Source organism: Paramormyrops kingsleyae, chromosome 24 (assembly GCF_048594095.1).
Source record: "Paramormyrops kingsleyae isolate MSU_618 chromosome 24, PKINGS_0.4, whole genome shotgun sequence".
Lineage (NCBI taxonomy): Eukaryota > Metazoa > Chordata > Actinopteri > Osteoglossiformes > Mormyridae > Paramormyrops > Paramormyrops kingsleyae.
In genome coordinates, this window is record NC_132820.1 from 6,252,796 (window position 1) to 6,276,887 (window position 24,092).

General features: G+C 42.3%; 1 protein-coding gene across 8 annotated transcripts; it reads right to left on the bottom strand.

The window, feature by feature from the left end:
- Positions 1–647: 647 nt before the first annotated feature.
- gabra1 (gamma-aminobutyric acid type A receptor subunit alpha1) lies at positions 648–22,718 on the bottom strand. Of its 8 annotated transcripts, none has more exons than XM_023803623.2 (10): positions 22,697–22,718; positions 20,376–20,473; positions 17,710–17,822; positions 16,406–16,473; positions 14,118–14,338; positions 13,467–13,549; positions 12,816–12,959; positions 11,692–11,844; positions 5,260–5,462; positions 648–4,053 (listed from the first exon to the last, which is right to left on the bottom strand). In XM_023803623.2, exons 2-10 carry the CDS (start codon positions 20,450–20,452, stop codon positions 3,736–3,738), a joined length of 1,380 nt encoding a protein of 459 aa, XP_023659391.1. In that variant the 5' UTR covers positions 20,453–20,473; positions 22,697–22,718; the 3' UTR covers positions 648–3,735. The 8 variants fall into 8 exon arrangements, with proteins under 8 accessions (XP_023659391.1, XP_023659393.1, XP_023659386.1 ...); XM_023803625.2 differs by lacking the exon at positions 22,697–22,718 and adding an exon at positions 22,153–22,474 and having other exon boundaries at positions 648–4,047; XM_023803618.2 differs by lacking the exon at positions 22,697–22,718 and adding an exon at positions 22,153–22,472.
- Positions 22,719–24,092: the final 1,374 nt, after the last annotated feature.

A 24,092-nucleotide genomic window follows, 5' to 3' on the forward strand; every position in this document is an offset into this window, starting at 1 on the left:
TGTCCAATAAAAATGTGCAGTGAGATGATCAATTTCTAAGATACATTGAAGTATTCCGTGAGAATATTTAATCTTAATTAAATTTCCTTTCTAAAGCTATACCGAAATCATTTGTCATGAATAATTATTACTTATTTCTTTTGCAACATTTAAAAATCAGACAAAAACCCATAAAAATAATGTATAAAATTAAACACCTATTCATCTCATTCTTAGCGTTTATTAACATTGATCAAAAAATGTGTGACTTTTTTTTCTCTTTTTCTTTTGATATATGACTTAAATACTTAATGTCCTCATATTTTGAGTTTATTCAATGTGATAAAAAATGAATGTAACCTTTTTTTTCTCTCTCTTTTATTTGAATAGTAACGCAGTTCATCTAGCTATACGGGTGCCACATGGTAACGAAAACCAAACATTAACACAATGTCCAACAGGTTCCGAGGCCCGGCCGTTGCCCCCCTCCCAGGACGGGGGCTGCTGATCGTCTCTGTCTTCCCCCGGGGAGCAGCTGAAATGTAACCGACTCGACGGACGGGTGAGGTTCGGCAGGCCGTAGCAGTCCGGCGGAACGTAAAACGATACCGAATCCGACAGCACACACTGTCCTCCAAATGAACCCCCGAAGGCCTCGAATTAGCAAGTTTCGTTTTCCAGTTAAGTCTTTATTTTCTCTTTAAAACAAACACAAATGGAGGCATATGTTAACAGCGTTAACAGACACCCACGTTCGAGAAGAAAACCAGATCAGCTGGAACCTAAATACAGACTGACTTCGATTGCTAATGTTAAGGTGCTACACATCTGTGCATAATACGTACGTGGAAGAATAACACACAGGTGAGTGGAAGTTCACGATGCCTGACTTAGAGCGTTAAACTTTTATTTTATAACTGCTGCCCGAAATAATGACCTACAGTGTGTCTGACACATTTGGTGCTCATGTATTTATGACTGTATTCCAATTCTTCCACAATGCAGGGTACATACCATGGAACCTGATTCACTTGTGAAACAGAAATTAGCTACAAACATTGTGATGAATAAAAATGATATTGGTGAAATGGACAATTAACACGTTTTTTTTTCCGACTCGGCACTCGAAACTCGTTTCCATTACAACATCAGTATATGCTTTGAATCCATTTCTGCACAGGCATCTCAAATCTTAATTCGCAACATGCATCACCTTGAAATGTTATTGCCATGACATTAAGCTTACGCACAATTAACATCCCACGTCGTTTTTGACCTTGACCAAGAACCGAATAGCTGTTCGAATAAAAAATTATTTTTGGCTTGTTTTTCACAAAAATAATGAACAGGGGCAAAAAAAAGCAGAATACATTGTCTTTAGCAAAGTGTTAAGCTTTATATAATATCTGGTCGATCTGAAATATGGAAGGAAAATAAGAGTGTTCTTGCATAGCACGAAGCTGACTACTTAAATGTAAATTAAGCTTCTAATGTGCAAAATGCATACTACTAGTCTCTTACAAACAATACCTATCTGTACTATAAGTAAATATTTATATGTATATATATATATATATATTTATATTTGTATTTATATATGTACTTTCTTGATAATAAACATCCGTACAGTATGTTTTAATTGGCATATCTATCCATTTGTATGTGTTTATACAACATGTGACAAGAGCACACAGCAGTTTGAGATGGACAGAGTGCTTACATACAATCTGCAGGGGAAAACAGCCCCCCCCCCCCCCCCCCATGAACACTAAACCCCATTCCGACTCAATCAGTCTTCCTCATATTTGGGCTGCTGTGCTTGGACCCTTAAAATATGTGATTTCCTCTTACTATTCGTGTAGCAGGAACCGTCCCAAAGCATCGATGGCCCAGAATCGCTCATCTCCCCTTACAAACCCACTCCACACACAAGCAGTTCATTTTCAACGGAACCAAGACCGAGGAAAAGCCTTAACCCACCAGAGTCTTTCGAATTCAAAGTACTAAAGTACATATTTCTTTGACGTCAACATAAAGCTACCATTGTGATCCCCAAATAAATTTGTTACCCAATAAAATATCTCCTGATCACTAAAAAGCCCTTTCTCACTATATTGCTACATTAAAATAAATTAAACAAGATATGCTGAGTTGTGAAATCACTCACTGCAAAGAAAAAAAAAACAAATCTCTAAAGTGGCTTATTTTGGTTTCTCTGGAACGTTCTCATACAGGACATCTGGCTACAAAAATAAAACATTTTGTTGTTACTGTAACAGCAGAAGACATCATTGTGTGCAGGGTGCAGTACTAATGTACAAGGCTAGGTAACGTTTTTCTGTAACAGACAAACAGAACGCAATAATCGTAATAAAAACGACGATGACAAGCTACTGAGGGCGTGTGGGATGGAAGGCAGTGCAGCTGGCACGTTCCGACCTTCAGTGAAAAGTCAAAACGAAAGAGTCGAACTGTATCAGGACAACGTAGAACACAGCGGATGGACTTCTCACAATCTGTGGAACGCAATCTGTCTTAGTTCATCCCTTCAAGTGGAAAAGGCACTGCTCTTCACGGTCAATGTAACCAGCTACCAGTGGCAACCGAAAAAGAAAAAACGAAAAAACGATGCAAAGAACTATTCAGCTCTGACAAAACCATTTACAAATGTCTGTTATATAATAAATCAAAATATATAATAAGTGATAAATATAAAATGCATTCCGACATTTAAATATTACATTTACATTCTCACATCTTGCTGATCCTTCTTAGAACGCATGTTGGTGTGTAAATACACACATATATTCATCTGTTTTTTTTTTGTTTTTGTTTTTTGTTCTTAATTGTATTTGACTTATGTGTTTAACACTGGGAACATAAACCAGTATTTAGAAGAACTCTAGCCTGGTAAAGAAACAGTCACTTAAAATTCATGAACTTCCTCATTCTTTGTTTAAACTGAGCTTTTAAAAGCTGTTCTGTTCCACATATAGAATATGTATATCTTATAGTTACGTTTTACAAAGCTTAAACGTAATATTGACATCTCTAACACTTGGTAATATTTACAATAAAACTAAATAGTCTGCTTGTTCCATGTAATACTCTAATGAACTTTTTTCCTTTTTTAAATTCATGAATAGAATCCACTGAGACGTGTTTTATTGCTATTGCTGAAACCCTATCGCAATTAAAAAAAAAATAAACAAATAGATCCAAACATTAAATATACTACTGCTAAATGTGGAAGATTAGCTACCTAGCTGATTGCCTTGGATTCAAGGTAATCTCTGCAAGTGAAATTAAGTAAATTTGTAAGGATTTTGAACGGATTTTGAAAATGTAGTGTATAAAATTTCATTCCATGCAACTTTTTTCCCATTTTTTTTAATAGACCGGTTTAAAAGTAATGATGTTGTGAAGCAAAATAAGGGATGGAAACTGAGACGAGGAGGGCCCGTTAGGCTAGCTGTTAGGCTATGTGCATTGGTAGTTTAGCATTCTCTCATGTATATATTTTAGCGTATTTTAATAGCAGAGCGATTCCTTAAAGGTTCCCATTCGTTTAAACCACATTTCTGGAATTCTAGAATCTCCTTTTTTCCTAATTTAAGGTACAATATTATCTTTGATACACATAGAAACAATGTGTCAACTTGAACACGACAGACTGCTCCGGGGGGAAAATATCATTCCCTGCGTCCCCTCCCCCCTCCCCAAAAAAGATAACGCAAAAGAAAGTGAACCTCCGGATTAGTGAGGCTGTGGCATCCCCTGCAATTTTGGTTTCTTATTCAAGTAGGTGGCCCAGTAGACAAGGTTGAAGGTTCCGAAGAGCAGGGGGAAGGCTATCCTGGCGATCCTGTCAATCTTGCTCACGCTGTTGAAGGTCTTCTTGGCTTCCGGGGGTTTGGGTTTGGGCTCCTCTTTCGGCTCGGTCGGTGGGGGCGGGGCACTTTTGGCGATGGTGGCCAGTCCGGGGTCTCTAGCGATATTTGGTGCGAAGGCCGTTGCAGTGGTGGCAGTGTACGTGTTGTTTTTCTTGAGAAGTGACTCCTTCTTCTTCTTTTGCTGGGCAAAATAACAATACCTCAATAAGGGCAAGTGAATATTTTTCTTGGGGGGGGAGATACCAAGTGTATGACTGTGACTGAACTTGCTGTTGTTAAACCAAATTAAATGTTCTGCAAATATTACATAAAAGTAATTATAACGGGAAAAAATGATGTACAACATTTAATATTTCCCAGTATTTAATTTGTACTGCTAATAAGCAGGCTTGAATAAGGCAGTAATTCAAATATTGAAGAAACACATTATTAATTCGTCGGTCTCAGCAAAATCAAATTAGCTTCCTTAAATGATTTTTACACACTTTCCATTAAGCCCGACCCGTTGCAATAATAAAGACGTTTGGGTACACTTTGATACTTCCAGACATTATGGCGTCATAAACATGCCGTAACAGGTTATAGTGTTTGATAAAATGTCATGGCCCCCACGACAACAGTCATAAACTGGTATTACGATAAAAGGATATTACAAATTGATTTAAAAGTTAATGCTCAACATAATCCCTATTGTCACAGAGTATGAATAAATACGTCATGAAACGACACAGTAATATCACTGCTATCTCTTACAAACATAAATGCTGTCAATTATCCTGAGTCTAAACTGAATCTCCCATTTCGTTACCCTCTTGCCGCTAATTTTCTAGCAGGAGAAAGTGTTAAATATCTTGCAGTTCTAAGATTTAATTTAATATTCATTTTGACATTACTTATCGAGGTGTCACTGGGCTTCATTCCCATAACGAGTTATGACACATGCGTGTCGCAGTGTTGTGAAGATTTTTGAGACTCTTCTTCTTTTGTCTTGTTTCAATTCATGGAATAATGTTATAATGTGTATCACAGTGTTAAGATGGTGTAACAGGAGGTTTTTCAAGATGTTATATTTAAATCCGATTTAAAAGCACATGGTGTTGAGAAACACATGATAATGAACCCATTGCTTTTGTCTGAAATTTCGCCGGCGAACAGTTTACACGAGTGTTTCTTAACTCAGTCCTCAGGAACTTCCAGTCCACATTTTTGCTCCCTCCCAGCTCCCAGCCAATCAACAGCACCGAATATTGGTACAGGTGTGTTGGGAGCTGGGGGGAAGCAAAAATGTGGACTGGGGTTCCCTGAGGACCAGGTTGAGGACCATTGGACTAGACTAATCGGTAACGTGCTAACGTGCTAAACAACATCAAAGGACACAAAAACGCACCTTCTCTGGCACCACACTTTTGCCGTCCCAGGCGTAGCCCCGCTTGGTGAAGTAGTTGACTGTAGCGAACTCGATAAGTGCGGAGAAGACGAAGGCGTAGCAGACAGCGATGAACCAGTCCATGGCGGTGGCGTAGGCCACTTTGGGGAGGGAGTTTCTCGCGCTGATGCTGAGCGTGGTCATGGTCAGTACGGTGGTCACCCCTGCGAAGACAGGAAAAAAGATGAAGAACAAGCACATGTGACCAATACAGTCATTATCTCAGAATCCTACAGGGAGACTACAGACTGTCCTTTGGTGAATGCATACCGAGCTTTACTCATGACTTGACCTTATGAAGCCTACGGATAAAAACAGATAAAATGTTATATACCATTTCACCATTTTGCAGGTAGACTCCTTGCCAAGAAGATGACAAACTCCATAGTGAGGTCGTGGTCTTTTGGTTTTTTTCCGGAACAAAAAATGAGGATCTGAGGTCTGACTTATTCTTTTGCACAAAGCCTTTAATCCAGTGTTTCCCAATCCGGTCCTCGGAGACCCACAGATAGTCCATGTTTTTGCTCCCTCCCAGCTCTTGGTAGGAGGGAGCAAAAACTTAGACCGTCTATGGGTCCCCGAGGACTGGGTTGGGAAAAACTGCTTTAATGGACCTAAAAATAGATCCCGGCAAACATGATGTATCAAAGTTATTCAGTTAAGAACGGGATACCATCCAAAAGAGAACACTTTGAACTGTAACTTTTACCTGTGCGTGATGTGTGACATTTGTTTTGTTAACTGAACTTATTTGGATCTGCGGTACATTACACTACTGTGCAAGTGTGAATGGTCAGCCCATGAAGAAGAGGGAAGCCAGCTAGCGCCAGCCTCAAGCATGCCCCGCAGTCATGGAGGAATTGGGTCCACAGAGCTTAGCCGTCCCTATCTGCCACTAACATTAGGCACGTATAATTTGGACTGTGAAAGGCTTTTCCTGTGTAGCAGATTTCTATCAATTAACATTTAAAAAAAAATCCCCATTCAGAATACCCATAACCCCTGATATTCTCATGAAACGGGGATATTGAGGGTCTCTCTCCCTGGATTTGCTGCAGAAAGAGGAGGGACGAACTCTAAGCTTTCATAACAAATAATCCAGCCGGAATTACACTGCGGGCTGTGTGACATTTTTCTACTCTCTGTTGCTCTTTGACCTTGGCCTGGATTCTGGTCACACCAAAGGAGAACAGCGTGATTGTGCATTTTAAATCCTCCTTATATTATTCTCTGTTTAGTGCGGGGGGAGGGGAGGGGGGGGGGAGCTTAGCAAGAACGGCCCTGCTGTTGACGGTCGCTTCAGCGAGTGCCTGAGATATGGACGACATCTGTTTCGGCATAAAAAACGGAGGGGGGAAAAAAATACTCCCAGCGACTGCGGCGGAATTTATGTCCGACGAGACCTTAGAATGTATTCAGTGTAGCGTTTCTTTGCTGGGAAATTGGTTAGAAGGTATTTAAACCCCATGTATGCACCGTGACTAACTCACACAAACAAAACGACGAACGCGGTCTACCGTGAACAATTATGCTCTAGCTTCATGTCGCTTTTCATCAGAGTTATTTAATCGCCCGTTGTTCTCAATGAGTGCAGGTGACTCATCCGGCCTTTGCTCACGCAAAGCCTATGTCAGTTCGATGGCGTCGCATTGGGCGTGACGACTGTGCATGGAAGCGATGGGTTTATGCTGAATTCAGACAGAAGTGTCATGAAGTCCTACTCCGTTGCCGCACAGATGTATCCTGAAATGCGACCTGCAGATTACCATAGTAAGGACCATACCAGTGATAACTGGAACTATGCTTTAATGCTTTGGTATCACTTTCAGTAGAATAAATGGCCACTATTGGTTTATTGGCGGCACAGACAGGGAAGCCAATAATTTACACGACATTCATGGTTACATGCTAACGAGACACACGCATTCCGCAGCAAACATTACGCAGTTACGCCGTTTACCATTAACAAATTCTACGATATGAGCAATGCGGTCCAAAGCATGCCGGCAACTGCATTAATTAGATGTGCTGACTAATCCAGCCAATCGTGGACAGGGGGCGGGATCAGAACAAAGGAAACGTACACCTCGGGGACCCTGCACGGGTGGTGTGCTGAAACGGTGATCACCACGGTGATTACGCCACGTACGTCATCGTATTACTAAAACGACATCAGTTCCGTCGATTACATTTGAAGTGTGCGGTCAGGCGGCAGATAATTTACGTCATCTACTGTTGTATTTGTGTGATGAAGTTGAAATTATAGTCCTTGAATATGATGACCCCAGTTTATTAGAGGCAAGTTTTTCTTTTTTTAAAAAAAAATAAATAAAGCACTGTCGTATATTCGGGCCAATTTCAGGAGGATTTTTCGTGTGTACCACAAAAAATGGGGCACAGGAGTTGGTCCCTTGTGAAGTAACAGAAATCCCAAATGGGTTTTTGGTATCACAGAATGCTTAATGCAGGTGGGCCTTTCTTACCCTTGCAGACTTCGAATCTGTGATGCTATAAGGCGTAGGAGTCTTACTTACACAAAAAAAAGTTCTGAAAGCAGAAGGAAAAATGATTGGTTATCTCTCTGAACCAATCAGATTGCAGAGGAGGTGGGTCCAAGCAACTAGAGGAGGCTGGAACAACACATCTGATTGGTTGGTCCTGCCTCCTCTAGTTGCTTGGACCCACCTCCTCTACAGTCTCATTGGTTTTCTCTCTGAACCAATCATTTTTCCTTCTGCCCTCAGAACATTTTTGTGTAAGTAAAATGAGCGTAATGTTACTCTCAAAGACGCCACCTGGCAGCTTTTTTCATCTGTTTCTCATCTAAGGCCCCGGTGGACTTTACTAAGGTTATGGGCCCTGAATGAACTCAGTCAGTCATCTGGAAAGTTCTTGAAAGGAATTGACTGATGTATAACTCGATTGTTGGGACTCTTCCACTCAATTTAGTCCAGCGAAATTTGATTAAGGCAGTGCACATATTTTAACAAGGCGTGCTCTGGCACACACACCGCAGGAGATGAAGAAGAAATTAACATAGATTAATCAGAGTGACAGCAAGGGAGCAAACACATCTGAGAAATGTCATTAGAGATCGTCGGCAGGTATCAGGACAGCTAACCTACACCGCAGTGATTCACACCATGACTGCACACCAATACTGGAACTAGTCACTACTAAGACCTCGTTAGCTAAAGTCAAGTCCTTTCTTGTGCACCGGTGAATAGACCATCCAGCATCCAATCCCCAGCCCTGCACTCACAACAGTCATAAATTCTCCGAAGCAACATCCACCAAAAGCACAGCAGTGTCCCCTAGCTGTAAGGCCACTTTACCACTAAGGCACAAAAGCCTCAAGTGGCTATTTTCATTAGCCTTAACAAAGGCGGGAAGAAAAATGAAATAGGATGACCAGATAATCCATATCAGGAGGATGTTATGAGCTACTTCAGCTTTTACAAACTACCTTAAAACCAAATGGCTCCTGTGTTTAGCTAAATAGTTCAGTTCTTGTGCTTTGACTGGTTTGTTTCCTTGATTGAACAACTCATCCAGCTCACATTCAAATTAGTGACACACGCATGACTATAGGAGGCTGACCATGGTCACCCTAAAATGAACAAAACGTGGACAGAGAGGATAGAGGTAACTGGGAGCTGGGAACTGGGACTTGAAAACCAATCAGCAGTTATATCAAGCAGGGCGGTGGGACAGTCAGTAAACACACCAGGGTGCTTCAAGAGCGATACCGGAATTGGGCTCATCAGCCACATTTCCTCTAACCCCAACCATGTCCCAAGGGACCAGGATGACCATTCAGGGGATCAGAGGTGGACATTTCAGGTCCGGAAAGTAAAAATCCAGACCAGGATTTTGTTTCAACCAACCTGCTGAGTATAAAGATTCACAGCCATATACTGTAGTACTCAGCTGGTTGGTTGAAACAAAATCCTGGTTTGGATGTTTACTTTCTGGACCTGAAATGTCCACCTCTGCAGGGGATAGATTAAGACTGTACAGAAAGACCAGCACAACAGAGTTTCCCCTTTCCTCCTGTGACAAATACTGCCCTGCAAGGGCAAGACACAGCATGTACGCAGAGGCTGAAACTGATTTGCCTTGGTGTTGGTGTAAATTTTGTAGGTACTGTAATGTTCAGACTCTGTTTTCTTCAAAAACTATTGTAGTTGAACGAAGATATTTTGTCATGAGATAAAACAGAGCTTAAGAGGCCCAATTTTGGTCATAACTCAGTTTTGATATAATATTACCGTGTTTTAGCTTTGTACAACATAATTATGTTTATTAAGGATGGAGCCCCACAACTGGGCCTAATGAAGTCAGGGTTATTACTGTTAATGAGAACTAGTACTGTAAGAATTTTTTTTCGTAAGCTAAAATAAAATAAGATACAAAAACAAATTTAAAAAATCCAACTAAACGAAAACTATAAAAATTGCTTCCAAAATGAACTGAAACAAAATAAAAACAAATGTCAAATATTTTCTGTTATGGTTTCGAAATCCCATTTAGCTAAAGCAACAATTTGTTTATCATTAATTATTAACCTGCTTTGATGACATTTATACATGACGTGCACCGTGTAGTCATTTAGAATTCTGTAAAGATCAGACACATAAAATGGCTCGGCAACTCCCAGGCTATGCTTAGAAGAATGTAAATTAAAACTACATAAAAAAAAAAACTAAATAGAAATGTATCTTTAAAAAATGATATCACACTGAGAAGGAACGGAAAATAACCTCCATTTCATTTGACAATCGAAAATGGCATTAAAACCAAAACGTAATTAGAAACTGAAGACTATAATAACACAGCATCGACTAGCAGAGAGACGGAGTCCCAGACCTACCTCTTCCAGTGAGTCCGATCTGCTCTGTACGTTTGTGCTTAAGCAGCAGCGGTACGTCCTTAACGCTGCGCCCGACTGCCTACGAACCTTTGACTTTACCCTTTAAGGGCAGCACGGTGCCTCAAACCTTGCCCTACCTGACAACACCATCGCATCACACATCCCGCTAATATTACCGCTGTCCTCTGATGATGGTTGTCCCTCCTAGGTTAAGTACCACCCTTGGGATTAGACCTGCACCCCCCCCTTACCGGCAGTACCACCCCTGGGATCAGACCTATATGTCTAATTTAATGCTTAATTTAACTCAGAGAATGCAGTTGCCCTCCACAGCAATGTGTGTAAGTGGGATATTTTAAGTTGCCATAGCCGTGGGAGACTGAGTCACACCAGTGCTGCGGATGACTGCGGCTTGTTAAACAAAATCGCCGCGGCAACTGCCTCATTATGACGCGGCAGTCGCCCTGCGTCGTCCCTGTACATCACATTGGTTTTTTTTTCTGTGGAAAACGAGGGATCAATTAAAAACACGTCACAAGCCATATAAAGAACGTCTGGCTGGCCGGCGCTTCCAGATCTCCTCTGCGCGGTGAACGAGTCGACGCGATCCCTCATCCTCCATTATGCAAAAAAATCATCCAGTGCAAATCATCTCTATAATATTATTATTGTTAACTTTGGCCAAGATTTACACGTCGGACCAGTGCCGATATCTAGCTTTTTAGCGGAAATTGGCCGATACCGATGTGATACCGATATATCGTATATGTCTAATAGGACATGAATGATCAGATTTGGCAAAACAGAGAAAACACCCCCTTCCTCCCAAGCCGTTCTGCAGTTGTAGAGCCGTGATAGTAGATTACACACAAAAACCTGCTCATCTGACTCAAAAGCGCTTCCCAGATAATCACGGGCATGCAGTGCTACCCACTGTTAGATGCTCATAAGTGAGAATTAGGCAAAGAGTTTTGTGGCCGTACTCCTCTGTCACACCCTAGAGGTGCGAAGCTACCCACTGGGCCAGCAGCTATCTCATTCAAATAAAAAAACCATCAGAAGATCGCAGAAGCTCTGTGACTGATGAGCAGACAGTTGCGCGTGATTTAAGGACAGACTAATGGGCTTTCAGATACTGAATGTTCCGCCCCTGAACTATGACAGAAGGTAACGCGAGGACAGGCTCGCGGCATGGAGATTAGAAAAAGGCTCCGCGACATTCTCCCTTACGTAACTCTGCAGGGGCCACACTCAGACCTGGCGGTTGCCGCGGTTGCCGTTGCCTGGGGACCCGGGGATGCACCAATCCGACGAGCCCGTGCCCGCATTCTGAATTCAGGCCTCTGAGGAGGGGCCAAACTCATCCCCCCAGTAATTTGAAGTACAACATGAGGAAAAAACTCCATCAGACTGGCGGGGGGAGGGGGGGGTGGGTCATTCCAGGTCATTCTTTATGGCACCCCCCCCCCCCCTACTTCTGGGAATTAAGTGAGTGCATTTTTCAAATAACAGCTACTCACCGAACACAGTTCTTGCAGGGACAGATTCTCTGTTGAGCCAGAACGACACCTGGGATAGAATCACCGTCATGATGCAGGGCAGGTAGGTCTGGATGACAAAATAGCCAATCTTCCTCTTTAGGTGGAAATGTGTTGTCATGACAACATATTCGCCTGCAAGAGGGAAAAAAAAGAAACATATTTTATTTAATCAAAATTTTACTCTTTTATTTTATGTTATTTCACCATGTCCCTGGATTAAAAAAAACAGTTCATCCAGATACAATACCCCTAATTCAACCATTACGCCAAGACTATTATCCAGCTCTTTCACACAAAAAGCAAACTTTTATGCTCCAGTGATTCTTGTATTGCAATACAATCAAAGGAACGCTACTTTCAATGCAATATATGGCATGAAATATGTTTCTCGATAAGTTCTTTTGCATCATGAGTAGTTTTACTGCTGTGGGGATTTATCGATACTGGTGCAGTTATGCTTGGCGACCAAATTATGTAGTCATCACGTTTATGAAGTGAAATATTAAATTCAAGTAACAGTAATAAATATTAATCCAATTATCTTATATGGGGTATCTGCTAGGTACGGGTAGAAATCAATAACTCCTTTTGGCAGTGAAAGAAATGAAGTTCTTACTGATTAGGGAGATTTACTAAGAGGAATCTAACAGCACTTGAAATTGACAATATATCCATTGACCTGGAAGTAGATTCTAAAGAATTTACATTGAAATGAATGGTTTAGCTCTGTCATGCCATTTTCAACCTGGAAGTACGCCCTTCTATACTGCCCTATTACTCCACACATTCAAAAACTTTATGTCGTCTTTCTCATCAACATTTTGAGAAGGCTAATATAATCAGAGGTGGAAATTTCAGGTCCAAGAAGTAAAAAATCCAGACCAAGATTTTGTTACAACTAACCAGTTGAGCATAAAGAGTCACAGTCACAGAGTAACTCAACTGGTCAGTTGAAACAAAATCTTGGTCCGGATTTTTACTTTCTGGACCTGAACTTTCCAACTCTGGTAATCACCTTTCTCAAAGTGCTTCATGTTTATAATCAAGGCACCTCCTTGCTGCTGAACCAGCATCTTTTGACATGACTTCGCCAGTAAACTGACCTGTGCTCGACTGGACCACACCAGAGTCCACAGACTGTCCCATTAGGTCATACTGGTTAAGTCGGGATCCATCTTCGGCCACAACCACAGACTGGGCAGCTCCCCTTGTCCACACATACACGACTTCCGCGCGCGTGTAAGCGTCTGGTCAGGATGTACAGAAATGTAGAGGTTAAGCGGAACAGTAATTAACAGGTTTCTCGTTAATCAGGTCCCATAACCAACAAAACAGCGGACTGTGAGTAGATCGCAGAGATAGCAGCATAAAGGTCAGACTAGACGTGCAGGTGTCCACGAGAGCCTCGTAAAAACGGGACAGGTGCGTTCTCCTGCGATCGAGCCTAAAAGGGGCTGCAGAGGACCTCCTCCACTCCAGAGGATGTTTTATCTTAAAACATTTAAAGACCTTGAGAAGTTCAAAGTTAAAGGTTAGTTTCTTGTTCACGCTGGATGTTTTTTTTCTTTCCAATTCTCTTTTACGGGGATGATGCTTAACGTCCCGTTTTATGCTGAAGGACATCGTAACGTCAACAGACTCGATGGCGGGGGCTATTGCGTGGACCCTCCCCCCCCCCCAAATAGAATCCTGGCCACACACAGCTGCCCATGTCATCGTTGCTCTCCACCTCCCAGGAAGACGGCTCCACTTACAGCTGCCGAACTTGAGCGGGCAGGCGTGAGCATCCATGGGGAAGTCCTCCAGGTGCATGGGACACTCAGCTCTCACCGTCAGCCTGGGGGAGGAAGAGCAGGGGGGGGGGGGGATTCAGTATTTATATCCCGTGTGCGTTTCAGTGTGGGGCGTCCTGCTCGGACCCACCACGGCACATGAAGGCACCCAAATCCTTGGGTCCTCGGGCATCTCCTGACAGTCACGGTGAAAAATCGACCGTCAGAGCCCTACCTGTCTTCCATTACTCATCCCCCCGCCATAAATATGAGCCCATGCTGAGCCCTAATCTCCAGATAAACGTTTTAGGAGATGCTTTATGGGGATCGTCCACGGCCCAGCTCGTTAGCGCCGCTCTCTAGGCGGCCCGGGGTGTCAGCACTTTTATTTATGGGCCTGGTGAAGTGACGGCACTGGGGGCTTAATCTGCGGCTGTGTCCACAAGGACAGCTGCAAGATGGTACGTAGGGGCGAGGAGGACAGGGTGTATAAAGGGGCGGGGCCCCAGCTAAAAGCCGATTGGCCCCCCAAGTTTCCCTTCCCCTGTCACTCACTGATTCAAAACATATCATTGGCTAATGATAAGGTTTGCCCCTCTGTGTGTATGAATTAAGTCTCTTACGTACTCTCACCTCATGGTGTAAAGCAGAGTGCCTTCCTCAGTGATGCGCAGTAGCTTGTTGGGCATCGTCATGTTATGGGCGACAGACTTCTTGCCATTGTGGAAGAACGTGTCCGGCGTCCAGATTTTACTCGCCATGAGATTGTTCAGCCTAAGCACCGCCATGGGACCCTTGAACTTCAGCCGCTCGTCCTTCCAGCTTTGCCGGAAGAAGACGTCAATGGTGTACTCCTGCCAGAAACAGATGGATGCAGGGGAAAGTGGGTTTTTTAACTGCCTCGGGACGGTCCTGCGCTTCGGGGAAATACTGACCGTGCAGCAAAAAGAGGGCAGAAAATGATAAACAACTGCATCCCGAGAGCGTCAAACTAACTGGTGGAATTTATGTTGAACCTTGAAGGTGCAGTACTTATTTTCCGTAGGTGAATGTTCCCGAACAAAAAATGGGGAAAACTGTTATTTTCAGAAAATAGACACAACTGCTGCTTAGAAAGCAAGCGTGATGTTCTTCTTGCCTAGATGGCAGGCGGTATCCCATACAAGGACTCTGCTTATGTGGCTTCTGCAGGGGCCACAAATCTACCCCTCATAGAGGGGCCCCATAACGTGGTCCTCCCCTTTAATGAAGACTATTTGTGCTTGAAAGCCATAAAGTGTGGCCTGTCACGTTGGGCCAAGTAGGTAATTAGAAATTACAGGAAGACGAGGCGCTAACGAACAACTATAACGACAGCCAAGAGCCTGCCTTTAATTTATTTATACAGCCTGACAAAGTCAGCTGCCAAAATAAAAAAAATTTAAAAATCGGGAGGACGCTTTCCTTCTCAGTGAGTTAATTAGACGGGTCTGCAACCGAGCTGAAAGGTTACGCGTGCAGACTGAGGGAGAGACGATAATTATTCCATTTTGCAGCCGATTTCGTAACGATGCAGCAGCGGGCCTGGCGCACGCATTACAGTTATCGGGAATTATACTCAACGTCAAAGGTCCAAGCAAATATTGCAGGAACTCTGTCAAGAAATTAATAGCATTTCGCAGATATTAAGTGTTCTGAACTTTGAAGCTAATCTTATCCCTTAGGGAACGTATTAAAATACAGCGAGGGCTAAAGAAGTTTCGTAATGACATTGTCAGTCTAATAACTTTTGTGCGATATTCATGACGGTGTATTTAAACAAAACAAATAACATATATGTACTTAATTATTATGCGTCTTGTAATCCTGTTTATCAAAAAATAGATGAATTGGTGTTTAACATAAGAGGGTAGGTGTAGATTTTAGATATCATTTTTGGAAAATAGTTTATATCCATCTTCTGTAACTACTTGTCCTATTACAGGTCATGAGAGGTCTGGAGTCAATGGGCACAAAGCAAAGAACAACCCAGGATGGGGCACCAACCCATCACAGGGCACAAAGCAGGGAACAACCCATGATGGGGCACCAACCCATCACAGGACACAAAGCAGGGAACAACCCAGGATGGGGCACCAACCCATCGCAGGGCACAAAGCATGGAACAACCCAGGATGGGGCACCAACCCATCGCAGGGCACACTCATGCATGCATGATTTGGTAACTCCACTTAAACTCAGCATGTTTTTAGACTCGGGGAGACCGGAGCACCCAAAGGCAAACCCACGATGACACAAGCGAGAACATGCACACATGGAGACTCGAACCCGGGTCCTAGAGGTGTCAAGTGACAATGTTAACCACTATGTCACTGTGCCGCCTCCTAATTCACATTTAAAATATATAGCAAGTAAAATTTATATGCTGCACAAACAGTCTGTACTTTCCAATGTCACTATCAAAACCTGTGCTACAAAAATGGCATTTAGATGTTGTGTTTTCAACCAACATTTTTCTGCTTTCGGTTCCCCAGTTACCCATTAATCCCTGGAGCTATGAAGAGAACAGGGTGTGGTCTAGATGACAGCAAAAAGGTCACTGTGAGATTTTATGAAAAATGCTCAGGCGGAATCAGGAGAAATATGAAAATGTCATTAATCAGCTAGAAGCGGCATTACAAAAAAGATGGTGAACAATTCAAGGACTAATCACCTTTCTGGAGGAGGTCGTGTTAAGAACTATATTTGCAAGGTGAACTAAAGATTTTCTCTGTAAACATTTAATTCCTTGGAGGTGCAAATGAATCGATTAACTTTCCTAAAGTAGAAATAGATGCAGTTAAGACATCCATAGAGATGTTATCTAAGCAACCGATTCGTGATTGGTGGAAACGAAGGCATGCAAGGGTGATGACATTTAGAGGAGGTGAAGACGGGCATACCATGTCGTGGTCCGAGACAGGCCCAATACTCGTCACGAAAATGTCAGTCTTGACTTCGGTTACACGCTCTGTTGAAGCAGGAAATTAGGACAGTGAGTGTCGATCAGCATTTTTCGTTAGACCCAGTTGCTTCTTCATCCAGAGGAGCATTTCTGAGCTTTGATCTAATCATCCTGGAATCGTCATGATAACCGACACCCAACTGTCTGCTTCTGTTTCCTTTCCCCTGTCAAGTAGCGCTTCGTCACTTGCCAATGCTGATCTGGCGCTGGCGTCAATGTGGGTACTGATGGCCAATGAAGTCACAATCCATAAGCCAAGAGGCTTTCCTGATCAACCTCAGCTCGGTCCTATGAACTTAGCTACTCTTATCTACCCTGCCGTCACTGTTATTTCCAATCAAACTCCCAGAATTAAGGATGTTGATCATTATCTTTGACCAGACCATCAAAAACCATCATTCCTGCGCAAGTTCCACTTTGTGTGCTCAACTCCACCTCTAAGAAGAACATGGCAAAGACCAGAGTCTCAGTTATAAAATCCAAATAGTCTCAACAAGGGATGAGATTTGGTCTGCCAGTGACCAAATGACTGGAACTGTCAGTTTCCAATCTAGGGTGCCAAAATGATCATGACAGACTGTCTGCGAGCATCCTTTAGTGCAGGGGTCTCCAACTCCGGTCCTGGAGAGCTACTATCCAGTAGGTTTTCTGTCCCACTTGGCTTCTGATGAGCCACACCTGCTCCTGGTATTTACCTGAGAACAGGTGTGACTCATCAGAAGCCAGGTAGGATAGAAAACCTACTGGATAGTAGCCCTCCAGGACCGGAGTTGGTGACCCCTGATCTAGTGGACTTCTTTCTTTCTTTCCAGTTTAAGAGTCTTGGTCTCTATGGATGCCGATCTAGCAAGAATATCAAGTACACAATCAAGGGCTACTTTCCCCCAAGACTTTTTTTGTTCACAAAATATAATGCGACTGACCTTCATGGAATGAAATACCTACAGGGCTTCTGCCACGCAGAAAGAATCGACTGCTTCAAATTTAACACGTACACTTATAGTTATCTGCGCCCAAAAAACTCTCCTGAAAGACATACCCCACAACCTCCTAAATGTCATGGAGTTTGTGAGCCTGGATGTGTACATTCATTCTCACCCTGGTCACATGGTCCTTGTTTTTCCGAGCAATAAAGTAAATTATAACATTGTGTCTACAAATAGCAGGACTAGTCGTTAGGAGTCAGTGGGGAACTGATTGCTATTGATTAAGATCGTGTGGATTGGGGAGCTGGTTCTGTACCTCCCAGTCCAGGCCGTAGTCGATTGTCGTACCCATCCAGCAGGCTATCCAGGATGCGGGTGAAGACAGTAGTGTTGTCTTTCTGCTCGTCAGAAATGCCATTCTGCCCGGAACTAGCAAAACGGAGACACGTGAGGTTTGTTGTGAAAAGATGTAAAGCGTTTAAGATACAAATTCAAATCAATTCCAGGTTAGCCCTTATTCTGATTGCTTCTGGTACAAAACGGAACGTAAAAAATTCAAAAAAGCAAATAACCTAGGTACACCACTTATGAGTAAAAATGTCTCTAAAAATATGCATTTTTGGTGTAAAAACACAAGCAAAAATTAATCTGATTAATATAATCAGAGTTAGGAACAAAAGCTAGGAAAAAAACAATTCTTTTTCCTCTGAAATTAACTCGATTGATGCTTTGTTTTTCTGGTAAACAGGAAGCACCGCTCGATCACTGGTTCCACAAACACTCACTGTTTGAAAAGTGCCTGCACACACAAAGGCAGCCCAAGGACAAAGGTAGGTTATTGGGAGTAGCTAATGTAGCCCTGCGAACGGGGCCCAGATTGAGCAACAGGAAGAACACGGAAGCATCAGCGAAGGCTGGGACTGAGTCACAAAGATTCTAGAGTTTTCGGGCAGATATCTGGTAAATAAGGACATTCTTACAATGATCTACTGCAGTTTACAGGCACAATCACAGCATCTCTCTAGTTTCATTTGCATATTCTTCATTATACAGGAACTGAACCATATGCTATCTGTACCCTTCCAAAATGTTTTATGTCAGTGACAATAGCACATTTATTGCTAACCTATCACTGAAGTAAACATGATTGAAACCGCACAGTGCTGAGCATTCTGGGAAACAATTTTTTTTTAGATCTATTAGTCATGAAATAACTGCTTTCATTTTTAGGGGCTTGACACAGATTGTAGTTCATGCACACAGAGCTTTATTTTGAAGATGCTGCAATTTTTTTCTGCACAATTTCAAATACTAAAAATAATGCGCGTGCACACTATCCGAAAACGCATTTAGAATGTGCATCGTTAAAGCGTGCATGTCGCTGTCATGCTGTGCTTGCACGAGATTAGCAACCGCTCCTGTACAAAAATAATGCAGGAATGCCTATTAGCACTTAATCTGGATTATAATCCAAATTCCTTAAAATTATTATTACTCTGGAGATAGGTGAGGGAGTAGCCCATGCAAGTATGCATGCAGAATCAGGGGAGTGTTTTTTTAAGCTAAACCCTCTTCCTTATAAACACTGTACACCACCCCCACCTACAGGTCATGCGAACAGCAACACTTCTCGCTGCGGGCTGCACGTTCCACGGACCATCAGGAGCTGCCGCTCATTTTCCTCCGAGTTATCCCATCATTGGGCCAAATCCCGGCTAAATATAGCCCCTGTGTTTCTACTCTATCCTTCTACTAAGCAATTTGGACCGTCGCACACGCCGGACCTGGAGGACTTTTAAGTTGAAGGATCAGAGAAATTCGAGTGCTGTGGTTTTATGGTCAACGGCGTCTGGAAAAGATTAAAAGTCTCGTTAAACATCCCATTGCATTATATTATACAACTATAAAGAAAACGCTGGATGTACCATAAAAATTATTTGGGAAAATAGTATATCACACAATTTGTATTGTAAAAATAGACTAATTAGTACGCCTATTTGTTTCTACTAAATGTGTTCCCTTCCGTCTACGTATATTACTATACAATCATTGTGTCCTATTTTTAATAACCATAACTGCAAGCCACGCTTAATGATAAATGGTTATGCTCAGATGTTAATATATTTAGGCCTAAACTTTACAGGTTTTAGAGCAGGGACTCCGTAACAGGACCAAACATACCTTCTGGTTTAGTCTAATTTTATGTAGGATAGCTTTAAATATTACCCCTGCGCCGCGCGGAAACCCCTTAGCACCTCAGCTCACTCTTGAAAAGTATTCCTCTGGCTAACTTTGCTGCCCCCTTTGTAACAGATGTGCTGCATCAGACTGTTTGTTTCGCTGTCATTTTATGGCACGACTGAGGGCCCAGGTCACATGCCCAGTGGGGTTGTGATGTTTCCAGTTGCTGCTAGAGGCAGTTATGTCTAAACCCTGACAGGCCCCGGTCAGAAACTCCTCGTCTGAGAACCAGCCCCCAGGCGAAAGCATGGCTCGCCACTTTGTTCATTTGAAACGGAAGAAAACGAACATGCCACACACGTTTCACAACACACACTGTGAAACTTCTCTGCATATAAGTGTCTGCCAGCCAGGTAACTAAACTTCTGACGCAATCTGTAACTCTCATTTCAGAATGTGCCTTTCATTAGCTTGTAGCATGGTCCTTAAATCATACTCTAATTACAAACATGCCGTTTCATAGTACATTACTGACAAATATAGGACACTGCATTACCGTAATAACTGCAAACACGCATTTTCCGACTGTTTAATTATCTATTTATCAACAATCCTGTCAAAATGAGAATGAACACGTCTAAAAAAATATTTTATGCTGCTATTCAAAATTTTACTTTTTTTTTGGGGGGGGGGGCGAGATTGATATTGGTCTTATGCCAGAGCTTACAATGTATTTTTTTCCTGTAACAAAATTATCCATCGATCCAGGGCAGTGTAAGTGTTGTATAAAAGCATAATTACCTTTTCCCACAGAGCACATGCAGCACCAGCACGCAGGCCCATAAGCAGAGCACGAACGATCCGGTTCGTCCAAACATGGTTTTGTTATGCAAATTTCACTGAAAGGAAAGAAGAGAACACGTATGTGATGCACCAGTAAGCCTATTTATAATAATAGACGCAAACATACACACAAACTTGTTTTTACTTCTGAACGGCCATATTTTATCCAAGGAAACCATATGAAGCAAAAGGCAACTTATCCAAAAACCGCCTTTACCAATTTTTTTTTTTTTATCCTTAATTATTTCTTGCTTGTTTGTTTAGAAAATAAAAACTGTACAGACGTGCCTTGCTGTTAAGCTACGGTGATCCCACGAATCCTACGTCTTAAATATCTAAGCGATATTTTAAATTAAACATATCATACACCTGTCTTTGCAAACATAAAAGCACGACCTTTCTAACAGATACCTTTTTGCCAAAGATCGCCAGTGCTGCCAGAGAGGAAAAGGCGCTCTTAGGCGCCTGTATGGCTTGGCGATTTGCTGCTAAACCCAACATCTTTTCGGGATTAGTTCACGATCTCACACGGGAGAACACGTCGCGATTGAGTTTATCAAAACCAACAGGCGTCGATCGGATAAACAAAATGCACGCAAGACCATTATCGCAATCCAGTTAAGTATTACAGGGGAAAAGAATATCTTTTAATAGACAAGAGAAAAAACACTAGCGAAAATCACGCCTCGCTATTAACTGCATCTGATTAACATCAATGTCTTAATGCCACGTCGTTTGTAACCATGACACTTTTAGGCATATAAACTATTATCAATCATAATAATTAAAAGCAGTACCAGCCAAGTCGTATTAAACACAACCCCGTCCATCATCATACCCTTTCTCCACACTATTTACCAGGCTAAAACTCGTACACAAAACACACCCAGGAAGGACAGATAGATAATAGAGTGCGCCGATGATTACCTGTCTGAATTTACTCTGACCCTTAAAAGGCGTTATTTACACATGTCCGGGGCATCAAGCGATTCGTCTTCCCCGGCGAAAGCCACTCCAATCAATACAAAAAACATTACGACGAAGAGACTGGCAATGAAAACGGCTGCCGTGGCCAAGAAACACACGTTATATACTAACCGGGAGCGCGATTTCGGCAGCAGAAAGTCAGATCAGCGTTGCAGCGTTTTTCTGCATATGATGCAGCGTGTCCTCTTTAAATTCCTATAGTCGACCACAATTTCATAAAGCTGACAAAAAAAAACGCAACCCGCATCTACACTTTGTAACTAGCATGCGATCGTCCTTAAAATACATATAAATCTAAAGTTGCTTGACAAAATGAGTGTCCGTCTGGCATGATGCATACGGCTGAGCATCCGCACGCTCGGTATTTTATCCTTGCGAAGTGATTAAGCAACTGGACGCCGCGATATTAAATCTGCTATCCGACAACCGGAGATTGCAACAGAAAAAACAGCAAACAGTGGAATCGTGTACATATTCAGCAAAGGCACCTTCGCTCCAGCCCCAAACTTGCCATTTCTTACTTCAAATGAAACTCCTTAGCAATCCATTTTTTGACCAGAGCCGTATCTACCCGTATTGCCGGAGCGCAACTCAATGCAGTTACAACTGCCAGTGTTTGTCACCCCCATCCGCCCCCTCCACTGTTTTCAACTGGTAAAAAAAACACAATCAAACTGAAAAAAACATTTAAACCGCGTACGACAGTATAGTGGAGAGATGCGGCTATTTTGTATCCGTGGATTTTTACCTTTTCTACATGGATCCGACGTGGAAAATCCTCACTGATCTCAGATCTAGCGGATTTTGGCTCGAGGCTCGGAAAGCGGCTGCTGACGATGCTGAGTTTGCGCAGGTCTCGCACACTATCCCTCGCGAGGGGAGTTAAACTCTTTCCAGTCCCAGCAGATTGCTAATCTAACTACAAAATCTACTTTAAATATAGAGATTGCGACCAAATAAAGCTTTTTCTCCACTCAGACAATAGTAATATGTCCCTGGGTAAACCGGATGTGAAATAGGCTGTGACTTCATTCCAGGGCGATTTTATTTTAGAATGGAAGGTGGTACCAATCTCTCATCTAAAGAACAATCCGCCCATTTTTTATATATGCAGCACAATTTAACTTCCACTGCTGTCGACTTAATCTCTTTTCAGTAGCTGCAAAATCAAATCCTCTTACATTTTCAGTCGGATCCCCCGATTTTCCCCCATTTTCCCTTCACTACACTGATTTCTGATGTTTTTTTGCTGCGAGAAAAAAAACTCAGTTTTATTTCATAAACATACATACCATGCATCACGGCATCGCTTTGACACAAGGCAATCACAAATCCTGCGTTTAATAAAATCAAGGTGCGTTTCTCTATATGACTCGTACAACTGTAAATAACAGCTTTTTATGTTAAAGAGGTATTTTGAATTCTGATGAGATTAACATTTTCCACCATATAGAATCAGTAATAACGTACCACTCAACAAATCATCTTAATTACACACTTTATTCTCAAATAAGAATATAGAACACGACTGCATCCGTATCTATGGGACATTTTTTTGTGATTTTTTTCCCATAGGCGACTGAGCAAAAGGTTATACAATATGCTACGATCGTTGCGAAACCACTCCGTAAAACACACGGGATCGTTAAATATGACCCGAATAGAACATTTTTCGTCCAATTCGCGACAATTTTTATAAAGGACAACAAGATCTGATGTCAATAATATATATTAATGTATTTCTCTCACACGACCTATATCCAGATGTCCTTCACAAAGAAACCATCACGCATTAAGAGCAAATAGACGGCAATGTTTATTTATTGCATCACTTTGGGAGGTTTGTATCGTTTGGCTTCTTCTTATGAAACTGAAGACGGGGAATGGTGTTAAAGCGCTGTCATTTCCCTGAATGATGATAGCAGCATAGGATGCAGGCTGATCTGGGTGCCGTATTTATACACAGCTTTGCTTTCTGGAGCAGTAACGCGTACAGTGCTGCCGCCTGGACCGTAACCTGATGCTTCCTTCGTTTCGGGACCGACTGGATGTGGACCGTCCTCGATCGGCCGGGCGATGCATTTTAATGACTGAGTTCCTCCGGCTCCGGAGCCTTATGTTTTTCCGTTTCTAAATTTAGCCAAGCGGCTGTATGAGCCGAGATAACGCCCTGCTGTACACCACTTTAAACACTTATTTATGTATTAATGCAAATGTTCAAAACGCATTTGCTGGTACCTCCCTCTTCACTCCCCGAAATTTGCTTTGCAGTGCATTTTTCTTTTTAAGTTAGGCGACTTTCATCGATATTTGGAGTTTCATTCCAGTTATTCAAGATCACACTCAAAAGGGTATATACCAGCAAACGCTGGATTAATGTCCAGCTTTCGTGGTTTATGGGATAATAAGGAAATCGGTGTTCAATGCAGGTTATACTTGTGTATAGCAAATTGCAATGCGGTAAACCGTTCTGTCTGCAGTTATTGCATTAATATGGCATGGGCTGGACATTTAATGCTAAATATTGCACGGTTTCGTCCGGGAAAGTTATTAGCGTATAGCTAAGGGTTCCACATCTTTAAATTTTAGGCACCATGGCAGCGACAACGCAGCCGGCCCCGGTAAGTGTTTCAGAACCATGGGCAGCTCCCAGTCAGCGGCACTGGAAATACGACTCGCCGTCCGAAG

What these genes read in the sequence shown, in the direction of transcription:
- gabra1 (XM_023803623.2), bottom strand. Translation starts at nt 20,452, where the DNA reads ATGTTTGGACGAACCGGATCGTTCGTGCTCTGCTTATGGGCCTGCGTG. An exon ending in CCCGCTCAAGTTCGGCAGCT is followed by an intron (nt 12,960 to 13,466) that starts GTAAGTGGAGCC and finishes CATCCTGACCAG; the next exon opens with ACGCTTACACGCGCGCGGAA. An exon ending in AAAGTGTGGTGCCAGAGAAG is followed by an intron (nt 4,054 to 5,259) that starts GTGCGTTTTTGT and finishes TATTTTGCCCAG; the next exon opens with CAAAAGAAGAAGAAGGAGTC.